Genomic DNA, 24,444 nt, shown 5'->3' with positions numbered 1-24,444 from the left:
TCTTTCTTCACCTTTACCTCCTATAACTCTTCAAAGTACAATTTAGCTGCCAGCTCCTGGATGAGGCCTTTCCTGATCTCAAAGACCCCGTGCCCCTCCCAACCCCTACACTGAGTACCTTCTTCCTCTTGAATTTAATTTGGACTATTTGTATTTATTTGTGTACATGTTACAGCTCTCTCCTCACCCCCCAAAAGAACATTAAGTTCTTTGAGGGTAGGGTCATTTCTATTATCTCACACTGTATATCAAGAAAAGGTCAAAATGGGTATGTGATTTAGACAGAAAAAGTGATATCACAAGCACATTAGGGGAGCATGGACTATTTTACTGGTCAGATCTACGGATAAGGGAAGAATTTACAACCAGATAAGAGATAGAGGATCATGGGAAGTAAAATGAGTAATTTCGATTACATTAAATTTAAAAGATTTTGCAGAAGCAAAACCAATGCAGCCAACTTTAGAAGGAAAGCAGAAGGCTGGGGAAAAAAATATAGCAAGTTTCTCTGATAAAGGTCTCATTTCTCAAATATACGGAGAACTGAGACAAATTCAGAAAAATACAAGTCACTTCTCAATTGATAAATGGTTAAAGGATATAAATGGAGTTTTCAGAAGAAGAAATCAAAGCTATCTATAGTCATATAAAAAATGCTCCATATTGCTACTGATTAGAGAAATAAAAATTAAAACAACTCTAAGGCACTCAGATTGGTTAACACGACAGAAGAGGAAAATGACCAGTGTTGGAGGGGATGTGGAAAAATTGGGACATTAATGCCCTGTTGGTGGAGTTGTGAACTCATCCAACCATTCTGGAGAACAATTTGGAACTATGCCCGAAGGGCTATAAAACTGTGCGTATAGGTCTGTATCCCAAAGAAATCAAAGAAATAGGCAAAGGACCTAGATATACAAAAATATGTATAACAGCTCTTTTTGTAGTGGCAAAGAATTGGAAATTGAAGGGATGCCCATCCATTGGGAAATGGCTGAACAAGTTGGGGTGCAGGATTATAATGGGATACTATTATCCTATAAGAAATGATGAGCAGGATGGTTTCAGAACAACCTGGGAAGACTTATGTGAATTATTGCAAAGTGAGTGAACACAGCCAGGAGAACATTGCGCAAATTCGCACATCGTACAAAGGAGAACAACAATACCATATGATGGCCAACTGTGAATGATTTAGCCATTCTGACCAACACATTGATTCAAGACAATTCTGAAGGACTTGATGATGAAAAATGCTGTCTACCTCCAGAGAGAACTGATGGATTCAAAGTGCAGAGTAAAGCATTTTTTTTTCACTTTTGAGATTTTCTCTCTTCTTTTTTTCTTCTGCAACGTGGCTAATATGAAAATATGTTTTGCGTGATTTCACATGTATAATTAATATCACATTTCTTGCCTTCTTAATGGGTATGGCAATGGTGGGTTGGAAAGAGAGATTTGAAACTCAAAATTAAAAAAAACAGGAATGTTAAATAAATAATAAATTCATTAAGAAATTTTTTTAAAGAGGGTAGACACTTTTATTACCATCTTTATATTTCTAGTACCTAGCATGGTAATTATATATATATATATATGTATATATATATACATATACATATATGTATATATATACACACACACACACACACATATATATAGTAGTCTTTTAATATATGTTGAATTAAATTGAATTGAATCTAAGGAAAAGAAAAAAGAAAATTTCCAAGGAAATTTGCCCATGTACCACCACATTAGCTAAATGCCCTCTTGGCAGAAACAAGCTATACACAAAGGAAAAAGGAAATAGTTTCTCTGATACCACCTGTTATAAGGGTCATTATCGCTGGCCTCTCAGGAAAAAGTTGGGGGTGGAATAAATTCCCCAATTATCTATGAAAAGAGGTCTCCCACAGCGGCAAAAATCATTCAAAATGGTTAATCATCTACCACTGGCTTCAATAGAAGCTCTGAATCTGGGAGATAACAATACAATAAATATAGAGAGAAGGATGTGGGGGCCAAGAGAGGACGTGGGGCCTCATATGTGTGTGTTGGGGTGGGGGAGGTTTGTTAGGCAAGTGAGAACAGATGGAGTTAGTGAGTGACAACATTTTTCAGTGGGGCTTTTGATATGATAACTCAAATGTCTCATTTCAATCCTTCAGCTTGTCCCACTGGGCAACTCTGGTATTGCTGAGAGGACAAAGAATCAGACTGATGACCTATGAGTATTTTCATAAGAGGAAGGGTCCAGGTTGTTTCAAGCTACCTAAAGAACACTGAGGGATTTGGAGGAATGTTGACCACTACATCTCCATATTCACTTCCCCTTCGATTCCTAGTTCTGGCACAAGAAAATAGGAAGGAAAATAAAGAAGGATGTGGGGTTGCAGAAAGAAAATGTCAAATTCACCATAAGTTGACTATATTTTAAATGGGTCTAGAGGCCTAATAAGAATAATAATAATAGCTAGCATTTATGTAGTGCTTTAAGGTTTGCGAAGCACTGTACATACGTTTGCCAAATGTACACTCATTTGTCAAAGGCAGAGACTAGTAACTCAAGAACTCAAGAGTTGGAAGAGACGTCTATTCCGGCTGGGTTTGAGCAGAAATTCTCTCGGCTTCATCATTCAGATGGATCATTCCAGTGGTCATGCACTTCAAACTTCCTGAAGGATTCTGCTGATGACACGCCGCCTTATCTTTCCAGGATGCCCATTTCACTTTAGGATAGATTTAAGAATTAAGAAGTTTTTTTTTTATCTATAATCTGTCTCTCTGTAACATTGGCCTGCTCTCGAGGGCCAATCAGAACAAGTCTAACCCTTCCAGTTGATATTTCTTCTCATACTTAAAGACAGCAATCATTTCTCCTTCCCTGCCTCCCCCACCAAAGTATTTCCTTTTTGAGGATCGATATTCCTAGTTCTTTCCAGAATATTCATATATCACATTAGGCAGCTGGGTGGTACAGGAGATGGAGAGCTTGGCTGGAAGTCAGGAAGACTAGAGTTCAAATCCAACCTCAGACGCTAGCTGAGTGATCCAGGCAAGCCCCTTCATCGCTATTAGCCTCAGTTTTCTCATTTGCAAAATGAGGATAATAATAGTACCCACCCACCAGAATCGTTGTGAAGATACAATGAAATAACAGTTGTAAAGAGTCTGGCAAACCTTAAGCACTCCATGTTTTCATTGCTGCTCTCATTTTACAGGACCCTGGCCCTTCTGATCACTCCACTTTGGACCTGGTCCAGCATGTGAGTGTCCTTCCTAAAAGTGTGGTGCCTAGAACTGAACACAGTGCTCCAAAATAGTGGGTTCATCTTTTTCAAGAAGAGGTTGAACAACTGTCAAGGTTTCTGTAGAAAGTACTCGAGTTCAAGAATAGGCAGAACTCAATGGCTTCTGAGGGCCATTCCAACTCTGGCATCCTGCACTGACCAGGGCAGAGTGGGGTTTATCACCTCCCCCAGAGTGGGATCATCACCTCCCTCGTCCTGGACACTAGGCTTCAGATGAAATTAATTCAGGTTAAACAACCTTAGTTGTTTTGGTTGTCATACCATAAATTACTGAACTATTAAACTTATTCAATTATGACATAAACATCCTATTAAACTTGTGTTCCCTTTGTCTCTTTTCCTATCAACTATTGTCTAGCCATGCCACTTCCTCATACCTGTGCAGCTGATTTTTTGAACCTAGGCTTGGGTCTTTACATTTGTCCCCATTACACATCATTTTGTTAGATTTAACTCATCCTGCTGGCCTGCTGAGATTTTATCTGGATCTTGAGCCTGTCATCCAAGTTGTCAGCTCTCCATCCCAGTCTTCTATGTCGTCTGCAAATTGGATAAGCAGGAGAACCGCTGTTGTTTAGTTGTTCAGTCATGTCCGACTCTTCACGACCCCATGGACCACAGAACACCAGGTTTTTCTGTCCTCCACTCTCTCTTGCAGTCTGTCCAAGTTCATGTTCATTTTGTGTGTGTGTGTGTGTGTGTGTGTGTGTGTGTGTGTGTGTGTGTGTGTTAGGCAATTGGGGTTAAGTGACTTGCCCAGGGTCACACAGCTAGTAAGTGTCAAGTGTTTGGTCTGAGGCTGGATTTGAACTCAGGTCCTCTTGACCTCAGGGCCGGTGCTCTATCCACTGCACCACCTACCTGCCCCCTACATGTTCATTCTTTTCATGACACTATCTCTTCATCTGATCATCTGCCGTCTCTTCTCCTTTTGCCTTCAATCTTTCCCAATATCAGGGTCTTTTCCAGTGAGTCCCATCTTCTCATTATGTGGCCAAAGTATTTAAACTTAAACTTCAGTATTTGACCTTCCAGTAAATAGCCTGAATTAATTTTTTAAAGTATTGATTGATTTGATCTCCTTGCTCTCAAAAGTCTTCTGCAGAACCACAATTAGAAAGTGTTAATTCTGTACCACTCAGCTTTCCTTATAGCGCAACTCTCCCAGCCAGACATTGCCACTGGAAAAACCATAGCTTTGACTATGTAGACCTTTGTCAGCAAGGTGATGTCTCTGCTTTTTAGTATGCTGTCCAGATTTGCCATAGCTTTCCTTCAGGAGCAAGCGTCTTTTAATTTCATAGCTGCAGTTGCTGTCTGCAGTGATCTTTGAGCCCAAGAATATAAAATTTCACGCTGCTTCCCTTTCTTCTCCCTCTATTTGCTAGAAATTGATGGGACCAGTTGTCAAGATCTTAAGTTAAGATGTTAAGCTTCCAGCTAGTTTTTACACTCTCCTCTCTGACCCTCATCAGGAGGCTTCTTAATTCCTCCTTACTTTCTGCCCTCAGAAGCATGATAAGTATGCCTTTAATCCAAGCTATTGATAAATACTGTCAAACAGAACCAGGCCAAGGGATTTCTTCTGCTTAGGCCAACATTACTGGATTCTTGAACCTGGCTTCCTCCTTCCATGTTCTCTTTCTTTTCAATTCCTCTTCCCTACTCCTACTTCTTCTCCCTCTATCCATGGCTGTTCCCTTCTGTTTATCTTTCATGTCCTACTCACCTTTTCTCCTCAAATAGCTTGCTCTATACCCATGGTCTGAGGGAAAAACAACCAGGAATGTGACTGTGCATTCATATTCTTCTCTGCTCACGTCACAGAAGTCCTGTTGAACAGGTTTCCCACCAGCACTGGTGCATTCTTGCGAAAATGAACTCTCAACAATACCCTACATGCATCTTTAGATTGATATTTGGAAGAGCTTACGATCCATTCAAATTTAATCCAATCTGAACAGCAGCCTCTGTGAGAATTTCTCTAAAGAATGAACTCCATCTAAGAGACTGGAGGACTGCAGGTATGCAGTTTCCTTGTGACTGACACAATATATGTGTGTGTGTGTGCACATGCGTGTGTGTATATGTCATGTTTTATATGATTGTACATATAATCTATATCAAATTGCTTACTGTCTTTGGGAGGGAGGGAGAAAATTTAGAACTCAAACTTTTATAAAAAATGAAGTTAAAAAATGTCCTTACATGTAATTGAAAAAATAAAATATTATTAAAATTATATATAACACATATGCACATATGTATATATATATACACACACACACATATAAACATATATGTATATGTACATATATGTATAGTCTCTTCTCAAGTAACTTCCAAGTTAAAACTGTATTATTACTACCCTTTTGGTCAGCCAACAAGAATTTATCAAGTGTGTGCCAGGCACTGTGCTAAGTGCTGATTTGGCCTGCATTTTTAGATTTTTCTCCTCTCATCTACCCAGGATCACTGGTCTAGCATACCCACACCTGAGAGGACTGCAGAGGTAAGGGAGGCACATAGGGAGAGAACAAGGAGGGAAATGGGATGGCAAAGATGCCACAAGCCATCCTTGGGCTACACCTTGGAAAATCCAGTTTTAGCTGCAATGGGAAGGTAAGCTCCTGAGGTGGCAGCCTCAGGACATGCCATCTGAATGTGCCGCACCCAAAGGGCTCCTTACCCAGTGAGGACTCAGAAGCTGAAGAGGACCTGTTCACACTGAAGGCCATGTCTGAGTCACTGTCGTACTGCGAGCCGCTGGGGGATCCTGAGGGGGAAGCAGTCACTGGGCTAGACTGCAAGGTGCCTACAAAGCCGAAGGGAAGAAGACGTTAGTCAGCGGCAGTTGGATAAACCTCTCGAGAAGGAAGGAATTCCTCCCACGAGGACCAAAACATTGGTTTGGTCCCATCATCGACACTGAGGAGGCAATGGATTTGGAAGGAGAAGACCTGAGATTCAAACCTTGCTTCTTGGGGGCCAGTCACTCCGCCTCTTTAAATCCAAGTGTCTCCTTCTGCAAAATGAGGCTTAGTACTATGTACTCAGTTTGTCTCCTGGGGTTGTTGGAGAAGAGGGCTTTTTGAACCCCAAAGCACTATTAACAACAGCAATGATGATGATGATGATGATGGGTGTGCTGAAGCCTGCTCAGACAGGCTTGAGAGCCAATGGCTACATTTTCAGTGTGAGCATGTATACTTCAGAAATCAGCAGATGCTACAAATCAGGACTTCATTTATTGTTTAGTTGATTGTCTAAAGATTTAAGAAAATGATGGAAAAGACGTTAATAATGCAGATTAGACTTAAAAATGTGTCTCCCTTTTTGGATGACCAAGTTGTTAAACATTTACCAGCACATCCCTGATAAACAGCTAACATTGATACAGTGCCGTCGAGTCTGTAAAACGCTTTACTTATGCTGTCTCATTTGATCCTCACAACAAACTGGTCAGGTACATAGTATTATGCCCATTCTTTTACAGATGAGGTAACTGAGGCAAATAGAGGTTCAGTGACTTGCCTGAGGTCACACAGTTAGGAAGTGTCTGACACTGGATTAGAACTCAGGTCTTCCTGACTCCATGTCTCTATATTAATTAATATTCCATAATTAATTCTGTAATGTCTATAATTAACTGTTATTCATTATATTTATACGTGTCCTTGTCATCTCCCTTGATAGAGTCTGAACTCTTTAAGGAGAGGGCCTTGTGGTATTCCTCTTTGGATCTCCTCCAGGTACCTGGTAGAGGACTTTGCATACGATGGGTGCTTACAGAATGAAGGCCACTATGTGCAGAAGTGGCTCATGGGAAATGCATCCATCTGGTGCCACTGTTAAGCATGACAAACCCACTGGCTTCCCCCAATTCACTTCTGTTCCACCTAACACTTTAAGAGAAATAGCAGCAGTGACTCATGTGACTTATGTGCTTTATGGTGATTTTCCTCACAACAGATCTGTGAGGTAGGTAGTGCAACCTTAATTTGACAGGTAAGGAAACTGAGGCTCAGAGCAGCCACGGTTGCGGTGCCAGGATGAGATCATTCAGTTCGGGAAAACTGCTTTTGGGACTCATATAGATTGAAACCCCACATGGGATTATGTAGGGGGCAGCCTGGCATTCTGGCTCCTAATGGATTTTGGGTTCCTGCTGTCATCTCATTTTCTAGATCGGTGGTAAGGGGTGGGAGTCCCTGCCACCTGCTGGCATGCTCCTCCAGACATTTCCAACTTTCCAACACTGATACTTCACATCACCCTTCTGCTGCCGGAGACTGAAGAAACTAGGGAGCTGGTGGATGTCCTGGAGATGACCACAGGAGAATGCAGTGTGTGGAGAAGGAGGAATGAGAGGCAGTGGTGAGGGTGGAGACACGCAGAGCTGTGTCCGCATTGGCTGGGTTTGAATCTGTTCACTTGCCACAGAGCTAAAAAGATATTTCAGTCAGGTGTTCCAGACCAGCTCTAGTCCCACCTGGATTGCAAACTTCTGGAGGGAAGGGTCCATGCCTCTGGTTTCTTTATTATCTTTGAGGATACATTGTTTTGGACTTCTCATTTATGAATCAAAGTCTGCGATACCACGTTGCTCACTTTTCAATTAAAATCACAGTTTTATATGTTGAAACAATGTTTCAGACCCCACACAGTGACCCCTATGGGGGATGACCAGGACACGTAGAGCGCCAAACAGCATCGTATTAAAGAGAAGCTCCAGGTGTCAGTGGTGGCATGAGTGAAAAGGGGACTGGATAGGCAGAGCGGTGGCACAGTGGATAGAGAACTAGGCCTAGAGTCACGAAGCCCTGAATTAGAATCTGGTCTCAGACACCTCAGACAGCTTCATGACCCTGGGCAAGTCACTTAACCTTTCTTTGCCTCATATTCCTCATATGTAAAACGGAGATCATAATGGCACCTTCCTCACAAGACTGTCCTGAGGATCAAATGGACAACAATCGTTACATGCTCCGCACAGTGTCTGGGACGTATTAAGCACTACATATGTCATCAGCAGCAGCATCCAGAGTCAGAACACTTGAGCTTTCGCTTTGGCTCTGCCGCTTCCTCTCTGAGTAAGATCCTTGTTTGGCCTCAGTTTCCTTATCTGTAAAGGGAGAGGGTGAGGCCAGAGCAGTGATTCTCCTACGTTGCTGTGTGCTAGACTCCTTGGGGAGTCTGGTGAAGCCTATGGGCCCTTTCTCAGAACAATGCTTTTAAATGCATAAATAAAATGCATGGGATTACAAAGGAAACCAAAGACTAGTGAAAATGAAGATATGTTTTTCCCCAAATCTATCCATGACTCTCCCCCACCCAAAGAACCCTGGGCTAAATAATGGCTAAGGCCCTTCAACCCTAAATTCTATTTGCTCCTGAACTGTCAGCTCTTTGGACTAAGCCATTTTCTCCCATGCAGGTTTAGGTGCTGGGGGTGGTGAGGAAGAGAAGAACAGATGAATGAAGAACTTTGCCCTGCTCAACTCTTCCAAGCAGGAAAGGCAGCTCCCCTCTCGCCATCTGCCAGGAGCAGGGGGGCAGGGGGAGCCCCAGCAGCTGCTGTGGTCTCAGCACTGGGTTTTCAGGTCAGCAGGTGGGTGTGCAGGGAGGGGGCCTTCAATTAATCAGTAAATATTGGTTGACTTTGTGCTGTTGCTGAGCTAGTTGTCTTAGGGGTCCAATCCAAAAAAGTAGATTGAATAGATATTAAATCAGGGGTTCTTAACCTGGGGTGCATGAACTTGGTTTTTAAAACAATTTATTTACTTTTTGTTTTCAACATTCACTTTTATAAGATTCTGAGTTCTGAATTTTTTCCCCTCCCTCTACTCTCCCCTCCCCAAGATGGCATGCAATCTAATATAGGCTATACATGTACAATCATTAAGCTTATTTGTGAACTTATTTTTAAAAAAATGTTTCAATATTTAATGTGATTAACTTCCTATATATTCTATTTTATGCATTTAAAAACATTGTTCTGATAAAGGGCCCATAGGCTTTACTAGACATTTTATTTCTAATATTTATATATTTTTATATACATTAAATTTATATTTATAATATTTATATTACATTGATAAGTAAATCAGCAAAGGGGTCCATGATACAAAACAAGGTTATGATCCCTGAACTAGAGAGAAAGGGAGTACATGCCTCTAGGAAGTCAAAAACAGAAATAAAGGTCCAGCTTAGATAAAAATATTCATAGCAGCACTCTTTGTATTAGCAAAACAAACAAACCAACCCTGAAATCATAATAGCTAATAGGTAGTATTTATGTAGCACTTTAAAGTTTGCACAACGCTTAACAAATACTATCTCATCTGATCCTTCCAACAGCCCTGGGAAGGAGGTGCTATTGCTGTCCTCATCTTGTAGATGAGAAACTGAGGCTGGTAGCAGTTACGTGACTCTTCTGGGGTCACGCAGCTAGTAAGCGTCTGAGGCCATGTCCTGAGGTCTCTAGCTCCTGCTCACAATCCCCTAATTGGGAGCTCTTTGAAGGCTAGGACTGTCTTTGGCCTCTTTTGTATTCCCAGCACTTAGCGTGGTGCCTGACACACAGCTGGTGCTTAATAAATGGTTACTGATGGACAGTCTGTTGCCCAGCTTGTCAGTGGCCTTCACGTGATGCGGTGCTCAGAACTGAACACAGTGCTCAAAGACATCTGACCAGGGAAGAGCACAACGACATGATCCCTTCCTTCATTTTGGGCACTCTGCCCTTCAGTGCAAATAAAGGTCATATTCAGCTCTGACTCCTCAGCTCCCACATCACATTGCATTTGCAATCAAAGAAATCCCTTGAAATGAGAAAGCCTGCAGTCATGGCAGCCTCCTTCCTCCCTTGATGTCCTAGGGAAACAAAGAAGTGAGAAGGAAGCTAGGCTAAGTACTTGGGATGGAGACAGAAGGACCAAATCTAATAAGAATAATGGATCATGTTTCTAGGACACTTGAAGGTTTACAAAATACTTTCCCTCTCACACACACACAAACCCACTAAGTGGTTAGCTCAAGTTTGATTATCACCATTTTATGGTGGAAGAAACTAAAGCTTAGGGTGGTGGAGTGACTTGCCTGGTCACACAGCTAGTGAATGGTAGATCCAGGCCTCCTGACTCCGAAGGCCCGGGTCCTTTGCACTATATCATGTTTTGATAAGTCAATACAGAAATCCACAGAAAACTCCCCTGGGTATTGACGGGTAGGAGGAAATGAAATTTATATGTGCCAGGGTGGTCCAATATCATAGAAAGGTTGCTGGGTTGCAGAGGACCTGGGTTCAAATATCAGACTTGGTCACCTGTATGATCAATTATTTGATCCACAGATATATACGTGCCTACTTCCAGGCAGGTGCGAGGGTAAGGGGGACCAAGATAAAAGTCAAACAGAACTTGTTCTTGAGGAACTTATGATCTAGTGAAAGAGGTCAACAGGTATCCATACAAAATAGATGTAAGATAATCTGGGGTGTGGAGGGGGGAGCTGCTAGCAGCTGAGGGTGCCAGGAAAGGCCTCATGGAAGAGGTGGCATGTGAGCTGGGCCCTGAAGGAAGCTAGGGATACTGAGAGGCAGCGATGAGGAGAAAGGGTATGCTAGGCATGGGGGATGACCGGTGTGGCACGGAGAGAGGAGGTGGAGGATGTCACATGTGAGGAACCCCCAAAAAGCCCATTTGGCCAGTGAGTGCCAAGCAGGAGTTTATATTGATCCTATAGGTTTTCACTTAATCTCTCTGGGACTGTTTCTGCAACTACAATATGAAGGCACTGTCCTACATAACTTAGGGATGTGCATTATTATGTAGTGTGAGTGTAGAAATTCAACATTATCACACAAGTAAATCATATTTCATCAGGATTCTCATAAGTGTTCCATATTATATGCATCTACGTATAAGTCTCATGTCTCCTTTCCCCTATTAGACTGTCAGCTCCTTGAGGTCAGAGACCATGTCTTAATAATAATGGATTACTGATAATAATATTCAACCAATAGTAGATTATTTATAAACTATACAAATGTAAAAATAAATTAACGTGTATAGTTATTTTAATTATCATGCATAATAAATTTTTCATTTTATTACACATTTATTTATATAGTACCTACTGTGTGTCAAGCACTGTGCTAAGTAGTTCACAGATATTATTATCTCATTTGATAGTCATAACAACCTTAGCAAGTATTATTATCCCTACATTACAGTTGAGGAAACTGAGGCAAACAGAGGTTAAATGACTTGCCCAGGGTCACACAGTAAACATCTGAGGCCATATTTGAACTCAGTTCTCCCTGAATCTAGGCCCAGCGCTCCATCCACTGTGCCCTCTAACTGTTCTTATTCTTCTTGGGTTCCCCTAGTCCTAACACAGCACTTTGCACACTGCAGGCACGTAATAAATATTTGTTGAACTGGATCTCCTTGGCATGTACAATGTCCGCAGCCAGCAGGCAGACAGAGCATTGGAATATTGCAGCAGTCAAATAAAAAAATCAGCCCTGTGAAATGTGAGAAATCTGGCAGTGGTGCACACAACTGGACTTAGAGCAGAACCAGCCGTACACAGTAACAGCCACGGTGTGCGATGACTCATATTGATAAACTCAACCCTTCCCAGCAATACGAGGATCTAAGACGTCTCCGAAGGCCTCGTGATCAAAAATGCCGTCCACATGCCAAGAAAGAACTGTGGAGTCTGAATGCAGATCGAAGCACACTATTGGCTACTTTTTTCTTCTGTTGAGTTTTGTTTGCTATGGTGGTTTCTCCTATGGGCTCTAATTCTTACCTACAACATGACTAACGTGAAAATATGTTTAAGAGAAATGTCTATGTAGAGCCCATAATCAGACTGCGCACCCGTCCTTGGGGGAGAGGTGGGAAGGGCGGGGGAGAAAAAGTTAACACTTGAAAGCCTGTGGAAGTGATGGCTGATAACTCAAAATAAATTGATTTCAGTGAATGGACTTACCCAGAATCTTGAGCTGATTGATTACTCCGTGAATTGTGAAGAACGCCCAGAGAGACTGCGAGGTGTCCACGCACATCAGCATGCCTCGGTTGCTGCCGTTGACGCCGTGGTGCACTTCTCCATTCGGCAACACCATGAAGTTGAGGACGTCCCCGCTGTGGAGGACGGGGAAGGCTCGGCAGACCACCCAGTACTCCTTGCGGTCTAACAGGGAGTCAGGATCAGCCGGGAGCTCACTGGTCCTTAACGTCCCTGGGTCACAGGAAGTGATGCCGAAGGAGAGAGCCCCGTAATAGGGCAGGCCCAGGTGTCCGACTTCCACAAAGAGGCTCTCACCGATGTGCAAAGGCCGGTCTGAGAACACCAAAGTCCTGCTGCTCTCCTGCCAGTTGGTGCAGGCTGCCGTCCGGTCCTGAGAGAAGGTGACGTCGGGCCCTCGGGTGGGGTGGAAGTGGAGGTCTGTGTCTAAAAAGGCTGGTACTCCGTGACCCCGAGAACGCCTACTGGAACAACAGGGTATGACGTGGTTGTCCGTGGACACACTGGGGACCCGGCTCAGGTTCAAGTTGCTGATTTTGGCTACCACCTGGTTGTTCTCCAGTTCATTGTTGTTGAAGTTGGCCGAGTCGTGGTTACTTTGTGGGATACAAGTGCTGAACCGAGGGTTACTGAGACGAGAGGAGGCCATGGTCTCAGCAAACATGCTATCTGTGATCAAATTACAAGAAGATACGACATGATTAAAAGTTGCGACAGACGGTCTTTATTCCTTCTCCATTTCTGGCTTTCCCCACCCTTCTGGACAAATGAATACTTAATTATTTCCATTTTTAAAAATCTCTGCTACCCCTTCTAAAGTAGCCTGACAAGGAGGATTGGTCAATGGGTCAAAACTCTACCTTTTTAGGGTGAATGAATGGAAAGAAAACTCATTTAGGAAGTGCTTATAATATGTTGGTCGCTGTTCTCAGTGCTCAGGATACAGATACAAGCAAGAAAGACAATTCCTGCCCTTGAGGAGCTTACATTCTAATAGTTTTGAGAAAAATTACATAGTATGGGAGAAGTAACAAAGTCCAGTCAGACAAACACACAGTAACAACAGCAAATTTGTCATCCAGCGGTTTCAGTCCTATCTGACTCTCCGTGACCCCATTGGGGGTTTTCTTGGCAGAGATACCGGAGTGGTTTGCCATTTCTTCTCCAGCTCATTTTACAGGTGAGGAAACCAAAGCAAACAGGGTTCAGTGACTTGCCCAGGGTCACATAGCTAGTAAGTGTCTGAGGTTGGATTTGAACTCAGGCCTTCCTGACTCTAAGCCCAGTGCTTTATCTACTGTGCCACCAACAAAACACAGGCTCCAAAAGCTAGTTTCAACCCTACTTTAAAGATGCCTAAACTAATTGAGAGGTAGCTAGGTGGTACAGTGAATAGAGCACAAGCCTTGGAATCAGGAAGACCCATCTTCAGGAGTTCAAATCCAGCCTCAGACACACACTAACTGTGTGACCCTGGGCAGGTCACTTAACCCTGGTTGCCTCAGTTTCCTCATCTGTAAAATGAGCTGGAGAAGAAAATGGCCAACCACTCTGGCATCTCTGCCCCAAAACCCCCTAAATGGGGTCAAGATGAGCTGGACAGGACTGAAATGACTCAGCAGCAACAAAGGCTGAGTGCAGCCAAACTCCAACCACCCCGGGAGAGTGCAAAGAGCCCTGGAGAGTGAGGAAATGCTTCATGACAGTCTGAGAGAAGAACAGAGTATCTGAGAGCCAAGGTCTGCCGATGCCAAGAGACCTCAGCCTGGCGTCCTGCGGGCTCACGGGGAGCCAGCGGAGGGAGCAGGAACCGTTCAGTGGCTGGGGAGGGCGGGGCTTTGCCTGGACGGCATTCTTTGGTTGTCCCACCCTCCGTACTGCTGCCAGAATCATCTTTCTTATTCAAAGATTTGGCCATAGATTACGGGATCATAACTCAGAGCTGAAAGGGATCTCAAATATCACCTAATCTAATCCCTCCATTTTACAGATGAAAGGAAATTTAGTTCCGGGTAAGGTTATCCCCATTTTACAGATGAGGAAACCGAGGCTGAGAAAGGGTAAGTGACTTGCCCAAGATCACACAGAGGTACGATTTGAACCCAAGCCTTGATAGCCACTGCACCGTGTTGCCTGTCACCCCTTTGCATACCCACCAAGCTCCTGAGCCTGGCTTTCAAGGTGCTCCACACCCTGGTGCCATCACCCTTTCCACATTTTCCCATATGCTCCACACAGCCCGTGCCCTAGCCAAAGCAGACAGTTCTTGGCCCTCAATACCCCGTGGTATCAGGGCTGTTTGCCTTGCTCACACTGTGGGCTATGCCTGGAATGACCTCCTTCTCCCTCTTCTACTGTTCCAACTCCTGCCCACCCTTTATGGCCCAACTTCAAAGCTACCTCCCTCGGAAGCCGTATTGGTCAGGAAGTAATGATTGTCCCCTCCTCGGACTTCACAGAGCATTTTGTTAGGGATACCTCTCTAGTTCTGATGTCATGCAGGGAATTACAGCTGCTGGCCCCATGCCCCTCCTACACTGAGAAGAGGGCAGAAATCATGTTTTCTCCAAGCTCTTAGTCTCCCAAATGCCTACCATGTCAAACGGATGTGTCCCTAAGTGAGAGTTTCAGCGAGGTGTCCTGGAAACAGCATATGTAACGTACATTTGCCACCACAGGCCCATCCAAGTCTGCCCAACTAGTGTGGGATTCAGACTTACGATCATATGCGGGGTTCTCTGTATGATGCCATGTTTCCTTATACCTGGCAAAGGATACCTTGCCATGAGCAAAAAAAAAAATTGAGAACCACAGGTCTACCACAATGCTTCAAAGGTGCCTAACAAACTTTCCCCACCCTCCCCCACCCCCGCTTAGGCAATCAGGGTTAAGTGACTTACCCAGGGTCACACAGCTAGTAAGTGTTATGTGTCTGAGACCAAATTTGAACTCAGGTCCTCCTGACTCCAAGGCCAGAGCTCTAGCCACTGTGCCACCTAGCTGCCCCTTAATAAACTTTTAAAAACAGCCTATATGGGCTAAGAAGAGTCTGTAGATTCACTCAGTGAGCATTTATGAATCTCCTATTAACTGCCAGAGAGCAGCTAGGAGGCACAGTGCTACGTTTGGAGTCAGGAAGACCTGAGTTCAAATCTGGCCTCAGACACTTACTAGCTGTGTGACCCTGGGCAGGTCACTGAACTCTGTGTGCCTCAGTTTCCTCATCTGTAAAATGAGCTGCAGAAGGAAAGGGCATACCAGTATCTTTGCCAAGAAAATCCCAAATGGGCTCACGTAGAGTTGCATTTGACTGAAACAACTGAACAAAAACAACAAGGGAGTGGGGCCCGATTCCTTTAGGGCCTACTGAGTCCTCCCTGGGGTCCCTTGTTACATCTGAGAACAGAGATAAAGCACAGCAGGGACAGTGGAATAGTGGAGGGAGTCAGAGAAGCTGGATTGGACTGCCAGCTCTTCCACCAGCTCCTTGTGCCTTAGGACATATCACGCTGCCTCTGTTTCCTCATATGTCAAATGAGAGGCTTGGATTAGATGATTTCTAAAGTTCCTCTGACTAATATTCTGTTATCATCTAATCCCAAACTGAGCACTGAATCCAAAAGGAATCAATAAAAGTTTATTGGGTGTCTACTATGCACAAGACCAGATATGCTGGGAATTATCCGGGGAATGGAGAGGCATAAACACATAGTTCCTGCCCTCATGGAACTTACAGTCTGGATGAGGAGAGAAGGCATCAACGTACAAAAAGCTGAATAGCACGGTATGATAACATGGACACCAATAGCATCATTACACAGCACTCTGAAGGGTCCAAATAACTTTCCCTGTGATTCCCTTGTGAGGTAGGTAGACCTAGTAAAAGGTACACGACGAATTGCCAAGTAAGGGAGCTAGTTAATACCACGAGGTTGGACGAAGACAGCAGAGTGGATAGTCATGAGCACCGGATTTGAAGTCAGAAGGCCTGGGTTCAATCCTGACTGCTACTTTCTCTCTGGGTAAATGCCTACAAATTACTTCATCTCTTCAAATTCCTAGTCCATAAAATGAAAAGGTAGGAAAAGATGACCTATCTAAGTCTTCTTCCAGGTCAACATTTAGTCCATTCACTTATAGATCTAGTTCTGGAAAGAACCTCAGAAAGCCATCCAGCACAACTCCCTCATTCTAAGGATGGGGAAAGTAAGTTAAATGACTTCATATTTACATCCACAGATCAAGTGACTTGCCCAAGGTCATATAAATAGTAGGTGATGAGCGGAGTTGGCGACAAAGTTTCTCTGACTCCTAAGTCAACGCTCTTTCCTCTGCACTGATGTGTGATGTTAGATGTGTTCGAATCCCACTTCTGCCACTTAATACCTGTGTAACCTTGGATAAGCCAGAGAACCTCCATGGGGTTCAGCTTCCTTGACTATAAAACTGAAGTGATTGGTGTACATGGCCTCTGAGGTCCTTCCCAACTCTAGATCTTTGATCCTGTGAAGGGGGTATATTACTCAGGGTGGGAGCAAATGGGCCTAGAAGGCTTCATTCCCACCTCCCCCCTTGATGGACACAGATAATAGTTGGCTCTATTTGATATCACCACCAATGACCTTTCTGTACTTTTTCTTAGGCTGAATATGTCTGGTGCCTGAAACTAGAACGTACTTTCCAACCACAACCAGATTTCAGTGAAGAAAGAAATGATGGCAAAAAGAACCAGAGGCAGCTTGCACTAAGCAGTGTCTACCCTTCTTTCAGAAAGCCTAGGACGTTATTTTTGTCAAGTGCCGGAGATTCCAAGGTAGACTTGTTTGAATATTTGATTTTGTTTTGTTTGTTTTGATCGAAGAAGATGAAAGTACGTGGGCTGGAAGAGACAAGACAGCTTTGGGATCTCTTACTACTCCAAAGCTTCCATAGTAATCTAAGTAATGGAAGCTGCAGATTCCAACGGAAGGAGGCATCTGGTGATAAGCAGTATACCCACACGGGATGAAAGGGGATCACCTGACCATTTTAAGAGCCTCATAAATCAACCCTGGGGCAGGTCTTTGGCCAGTGAGGCTCTTGGTGTTTCCAGAAGCGCTACACGTTCCCACTGAGCCAATACTACCTTACTCCATCTTGCAGTGAAAGAAAAACTCTCGTCTCGTCACTCTATTTCTGCATTCACTGTGTATTTGCTGTGTGGGGCCTAGTAAATAGCATGCTAACCTTGCAGCAGGGGAGACCTGCGTTCATCTCCTTCCTGCCTTAGATACCTATTAACCGGGTGAACATGGGCAAATCACTGGACCTCTCTAAGCCTCAGATGCCTCAACTATAAAGTGGGGATAATCTTACCTATATTACTTTCCTCACAGGGTTATTGGAAGAAACATGTCAGTTATGAATATTATAGCCCTCTGTGGCTTGTTTCAAATTTATCCTGCATGTAACTTGTTTGTAGATGATTGTCTCCCCCATCAGACTGTGAGCTTGTCGAGAGCAGGGAACGTTCTGTTTACGTTTCTTTGTATCCCTAGCACATAGTAGGTGCTTAGTAAATGTGTACTGACTATTATCAGATGTGATCATAGCCCGACATAATGTGGGCATTTAGGTGGTATGTAATCCATTTGCTGGCGGATTGATTTTTCTCTGTGCTATACATTTCCAAAGTAATCAAGTCCTGGTTTTTTTTGGACAGCAGGGCATTGATTCTTTTTTTGAACATTAGTAATCAAGGCTTGTTACCCAGGCCACTGACAAGGGGGTGGGGTGGGGGTGGTCCTCATCGCTGTGTGGAGGGGATCCTGGGTGCTCCAAGCGGTGCCAGCAGAGCTCAAGCTATGGCAGGTTCCTGGACAGCTGGAAGGACTTCAGGAAGAGTCCTGTTGTCCAAGGCCAACCTATTGAGGTTCAGGTCACTAGGTAATGAATCCTTCCAGTCCAGCCACACACTAAACAAAAGCATCCCCTAAGATGAAAAGGGGCTTGGATCTGTTGGGGAGCACTTCATGGCGAAGAACTCTCAGCTCTGTTGAAACGTTGCTCCAACAGAGCCAGGAGATAGGTACACTCAATAACAGGGCTGCCAGTGTGGCAGGCCTGACCCTGAGGGTAAGGCGGCCTGGGAAGGGTGGAAGCACTAGGATGTGGAGCCCAGCCAGGGCTATTTTGTCTATCCTCAAGAAAATCAAACATCTGGCCAAGAATGCACGCTGGCTCCCCTGGTCGTGCCAGAGTACCCCCAGGTGAAAGAAATGTTTGCAGGAAATGCTGGCTGGAGGACAGGAATCCAATTCTACCTGATTCTCTTGCCTTTTTTTTTTTTAAGCTCAGTTACCTTCTCTCCACTCTATAATCACCTCTGACCTTTCTAGCGCCCCAGCTCTTCCAGCGTTTCTAACCTGACAAATCTCAGGCTTGGATCAAGCCCACCTTTGGTTTCGTTTGCTCCTTTTCTTTCCTGCATAGCAGGAGAAAGTCTTGGGACTATAAAGTGACCTGGCCTCCTGCAAACTCCAGCTTTCTGCAAACAGCTCCTTCCTTAACTCCTTGGGCACCACAGTGTCTGTTCCCGGGGGCCCTCCTGCAGTAGGAATTAAACTGGTATTTGTTGAAGAATGAAAACTCCTCTTTCGCCACCTCCCTTCCATCTCCTCCCCCTCCTCTCCCTCCTTCCTTTTCCCACCCTCTTTTCACTTCTTTCTCCTTAATTGCCCTCTCTCTCCCTTCTTTCTCCCCTGCCTCCTTTCCTCTCCCTTTCCCTCTCTCTCTCTCATTCTTTCTCTTACTCTCTCTCTCCCCCGCAGTGTCTGTTTTTGTCTCACCCTCCCTCCCTCTGCCTCTCCTTTTCTCTTTCCCCCTCCCTCCCTCTCCTGTTCCATTCCCTCCCTCTCCTTTCCCCTCTCCCTCCCCCTCCTTTCCCCCCACCCTCTTCAACCTTCCCAGAGCTGATATTTAAATGGTATACTGCCACCTGACTCATATTCCAGACACATAACACTTACTAGCTATGTGACCCTGGGCAAGTCATTTAACCCCGATTGCCTCACCCAAAAAACCAAAACCAAGCCAAAAAAAAAGCTCTGCTGCAGCACCATGTTCTGTGTAAGGCCTCTTGGCCTTCCCCCCCTCCCACCTCCTGTCAGGTGATCTCTTATTTATTGTAACTGTTTCCCTTTGCTAGATTGTAACCTCCTTGAAGGCAGTGGCTGTTTCATTTGTCTCTGTATTCTTTTTTTTTTTTAAGACAATTGGGGTTAAGTGACTCGCCCAGGGTCACACGGCTAGTGTCAAGTGTTTGGTCTGAGGCCAGATTTGAACTCAGGTCCTCCTGACTTCAGGGCCAGTACGCCATCCACTGCGCCACCTAGCTGCCCTTGTCTCTGTATTCTCAACGTGGCACACAGAAGGCACTTAATATATGCTTGTTGATTGTCTTGGTAGAGACAAATATGATGTAGACACTTGGATACAGTGCTAGACTTGGAGCCATGAAGATCTGAGTTAGAATCCCGCCTCAGACATACTTGATGTGTGATATTGGGCAAGTCCCTTACCCTGTCTGGGCCTCAATTTCATCTGTAAAGTGAGTGGATTGGAACTGGTGACAGCTGTGGTCCTTTCTAGCTTTCTATGATGCTCCAGGTGGCTTAATTTCCTGACTCTGATTTGCCCTACATGTAGCTATCAGAATAACCTCCCACAAATCACTGCTTTTGTCAACCTTCCTTTCCTGCTAAAAGACACCCAGTGGCTGGATCTATGAAATCCCAATTTCTTGGGTTTTGGCACTTAAGGCCTCCATTAAATGCTTTTTTCTTTTTTATCATCTCACTCTTCCCACTTTGACCAAGCCTCATTTTTGTTGTTAGAATTCAACTCCAATATTATCTGCTTATTGTGAGCTGGGGAGGGGTGGTGGACACAGAGAGAGAGGTGATGCACATCCTGTTTCTCAGGGGCTCCGTAATTTAGTGGGGGTAGGGTGTGAGAAGGTGCTCCACTTCCCAAACTGGGCCTGACCATCTCTGCTGCTGGGGAGAGAACACTCTCTCTTGGAAGGTCAGACAAGCTTCACAGATAATCTGAAAGCTTGTCTGTTCCCACCTTGGTGACTTTGCACATTCCCTTTACCCCACTTAAAATGCTTTCACTCTTTCAGGGAAACCACAAAATTCTTAAGCAAACAGAGTAATTCATATTTACATAGCACTTTGGTGAATGCCTCATAGGGGCCCTAGGAGGTCAGTAGTATAAGTAAGATCATCCTCACTTAACAGTTGAAGAAATTCAGGTTAAATGACCCCTTCATGTTGCCCCAGATAGTCAGGGCAAGACTTTAATCCTCTGACTCACAGCCAATGCTGCTTCAACTATACATTACTGCCTCCCATGAAGTGACATTATTCTAACACTCTTAGGATCCTCTCCAACAATTATTTGTCCCCTGGGGCTAGTATACTTCTTGGGTACAAAGCCTCCTTGACCCCACACTTTTCATTTTATCATGTGATCAGGTTTAGTGTGTGTGTGTGTGTGTGTGTGTGTGTGTGTGTGTGTGTGTGTGAGAGAGAGAGAGAGAGAGAGAGAGAGAGAGAGAGAGAGAGAGAGAGAGAGAGAGAGAGATTGAGAAAGAGGTAGTGGAAGGGGGAAGGGAGAAAACAAGGAGATGAGAGGGGAAAAGAGGAGAGCCAAGAGGGAGACAGCTCATTGGAAGGAATGTTAAGGTCATCTTGTCCAACTCTTCATTTTACAGATGAGTAAACTGAGGCCCAGAAAAGTTAAGTGGCTTAAGTCACACAGGTAGCAAGGGGGAAGGCTGGAATTTGAGTCAAAGACCTCAGACTACAAATTCAGCCTCTTTCCTTTGCACTTCACTGTCTGTGGTGGGGAGCTGTGTTTCCACAGCTTCTTTTCAGAAGTCTTCCAGTATTCCTTTAGTTCCTAGTCATGTAGGGATGTCTAGTCTGTGGAAACCACACGTGGCCCTTTCCCTTTCTACTCTGGTATATTCAGTTCTTTAAAAGGATGGAGGCAAAAACCACCACTGGTCTTTTGTGGAAGATTTTTGTAGATCATCCAGCATCGGATTGACCTTAAGCCCAAGCCAATTAAACTTCAGAAAAGCTCCTCTGTCCAATAAGAGCATAAAAAGATGAAAAAGTAGTTTTGGACAGTGCTGAATTTGGCTGGGGTGGGTGGCAGCAGGGAACTTGGATATAAGGCATATGCCCTACTGTCTGGGGAAGTGAGATCCTCAATGCTAAGGTTCTAGGAATGCTTCTAGGCAGATCATACCCCCAGAGGCATCACTTTCTCAATGCCCAATTCCTTCCACCTTGTCAGAAATTCATGGTGGTCTCATTGTGAAGAAAAAAGAACAATTCAGGACACCTAGTTTTGAATCCCAGTTCTGACATTTAAACCCCATGTGAGTGTGGTCAATTCAAGCAAGTGCTTCCTCTAGGCCAGACTGTGCTAAACACCGGGGAATACAAAACCAGGCAAAAACACAGTGCCTGCCCTAAAGCATTTCTAATGGGTGAAACAACATGTAACAACTGAGTAGGTGGCAGATACACAGAGTAGATGGAGGGCATTCTTGGCAAGGCTTTAGCAGCCAGGGCAACTGGAGAAGACCTCTTGGGGGAGATGGTATTGGAGCTGAGTCTATGAGTAAGGAAGGGAATTTGAGTGAGTTAGGGAAGATTCTTCCTTAGAGAAGAAAGGGAAAGGGAGTTTTGGAGGTATGGAGAAAGAAGAAAGAGTATCATGTTTAAGGAACTACAAGTAGGTGAGCATAGTTGGATTGTAGGGTGGCTAGAGGCAGGGTACGGTATAACAAGGCTGGAAAGGTTGGAAGGGTTATGAAGAGCTTTAAATACCAAACAAAGAAACTTCTATTCAATCCTAATTTTCAAAGGAGCCATTAGAACTCATTGAAGAGGGAGACAACATAGGAGGATGAGCCCTGCCTTAGAAAAAGCACCTGGAAGCTGAGTGGAGGATAGATTGGAATAGAGAAAGACGCATCAGAAAGATTAGTTACTAGGCTATTGAAATAGTCAAGGTGAGAAATAATGAGGGCTATGTGAGTGGAGAGAAGGGGACATATATAATAGATACCAAGATGGCAGAAGTGACAAGATTTGGCAACAGATTGGATATGAGACTTGAGGAACCAAGGATGATAGCAAGATTATGAGCTTGGGTAACTGGGGACAGTGGTGTCCTTGGCAGTAAGTAAGGAGATGCTCATGGGACATTCAGTTTGAGATATTCAAAAGTCAGTTGGGGATGTGGGGCTGGAGCTTAGGAGAGACAATTTGGCATAGGGGTGGATATATAGATCTAAAAAATCATCTGCATAGAGTTGATAAGTGACAAAATCAACAAGAGAGATCATATAGACAGAGAAGAGAAGAAGGCCCAGGACAGAGGATTGTGGGACAATTACATGCCCATGTCAGTGGACATGACATGGATGAAGAAACAGCAAAGGATACTGAGAAGCAAAGGAAGGTCAAACATAGAGGAGGAGGAAGAGGAGAATCAGAATGTAGCAGTGCCACAGAAACCTAGAGAGGGAAGAGCATTCAGAAGGAGAGGGTAGTCAATGGTGTCAAACGCTGTAGAGGGGCCAAGAAGGATCAGGGTTAAGAAAATGTCATTAGATTTAACAATGAAGACATCACTGATAACTTTGGAGAGGGTAATTTTATTTGAATGACAGCGAGGGAAGCCAGATTGCAGAAGGGAGTGAGAGGAGCAGAAGTGGAAGGGATTTGTATTGATGGCTTACTCCAGGAGTTCAGATGTGAAGGGGAGAGGAGGTATGGGACAGTAACTAGCAGATTAGTCATTCCTCTCTGTGAGCCTCAGTTTCTTCATCTGTAAAATGGGAAGCACTAGTCATAGTGCCTCTAGGATAAACAATAAATGCCTCTGCTTAGCTTTTAAAGCCCCACAGAATCCTGAACCCTGACTATCTGTCCAGCCTCATTGGACATTACTGCCCCTCCTACATTCTATGATCCAGCTAAATTGGCCCCCTTCCTGTTCCTCACACTGGACACTCCATCTCCTGTTTCCCTAACTTTACAGTGGTTGTCACATTCCCTACCTCTACCTCATAGAAACCCTTTCATTCCTTAAGGTGCAGTTCAAGCCCCATCTTCTGAGTGAAACCTTTCTTGATCCCCCAACTGCTAGTATCCTCCCTCCCAAACTATAACATATCGTATCATATCATATCATTCGCTCATTCACTCCTCTGGGTTAAGGTAAATATGCAAATATCTCTGAGGGAGGTACCATATTATTACCAAAAAGGTGGTGGCTCTTTTGAGCCTTTCCAAATGACAGTTAGTTGGTCTGCAGATTTCTACTTTTTTTTTTTTTGTCTAGGCAATGGGGTTAAGTGACTTGCCCAGGGTCACACAGCTAGTAAGTGTTACGTGTCTGAGGCCGCATCTGAACTGAGGTTCTCCTGAATCCAGGGCTGGTCCTCTATCCACTGTACCACCTAGCTGCCCCCAGACCTCTACTCTTGAAGAGCAGAAAGGGTGCGGAGGGAGGAACTTGGGGCCAACAGCGGAGATCAGAAGTTAGAGATCACCACATAGACGCTGGGCACCACAAAGTGAGTGTGTATGTGATGGGAAAGGCCACTCCAAGCCTGGTCTCCAAAGTGGGGTTCAGGGCCCTCTGGTGGGGAGACGGCTCTATCGCAAAGAGGGCATGTTCTGTCATTTGGAGGGTGAGAAGATAGGTAACATCCCATCTGTACTACGATAGCCAATCCTGTGGCTTGTCTCTAATACAACCATACCTACCATTATCCACGAAGATTATTCCACTTTGCCAACTCCCTCCATCATATAACCTCACCTTTTTCTCTGTTGGGCGTCAGTCCTTAAGAGCAGTTACAACCTAAGGCCTACCTGGGCATCCGTTACAGCAGTTACACAGTGCTATTGGGAAAATCCCTGTCCCCCAGCATACCCATCCCTGCTCCAGATGACCTTGTGGCCACCGTGGGCAATTCTGGGACAGCAAGCTCTGCTTTCTGGGATATGATTGGCAAGGC

The 24,444-nt window shown here is 44.3% G+C and overlaps 1 protein-coding gene across 2 annotated transcripts in view; it reads right to left on the bottom strand.

Annotated features, from left to right (window-relative positions):
* The window catches only part of NEURL1B (neuralized E3 ubiquitin protein ligase 1B), a 71,809-nt gene that overhangs the window by 4,799 nt on the left and 42,566 nt on the right, over positions 1–24,444 (bottom strand). Inside the window, exons 3-4 of one of the 2 annotated variants that reach the window (XM_020969135.2) lie at positions 12,315–13,022; positions 6,001–6,126 (exon numbers count right to left, since the gene is read on the bottom strand). In XM_020969135.2, coding sequence (XP_020824794.1) covers positions 6,001–6,126; positions 12,315–13,022 — 834 coding nt within the window. The remainder of the gene's footprint in view (positions 1–6,000; positions 6,127–12,314; positions 13,023–24,444) is intronic. The other variant, XM_020969136.2, reaches the window with a different exon arrangement.

Source organism: Phascolarctos cinereus, unplaced genomic scaffold (genome assembly GCF_003287225.1).
Source record: "Phascolarctos cinereus isolate Bilbo 61053 unplaced genomic scaffold, phaCin_HiC Scaffold_2;HRSCAF=192, whole genome shotgun sequence".
Lineage (NCBI taxonomy): Eukaryota > Metazoa > Chordata > Mammalia > Diprotodontia > Phascolarctidae > Phascolarctos > Phascolarctos cinereus.
The sequence above is the reverse complement of the archived record's forward strand: the minus strand, read 5'-3'. Positions and strand labels throughout refer to the sequence as shown.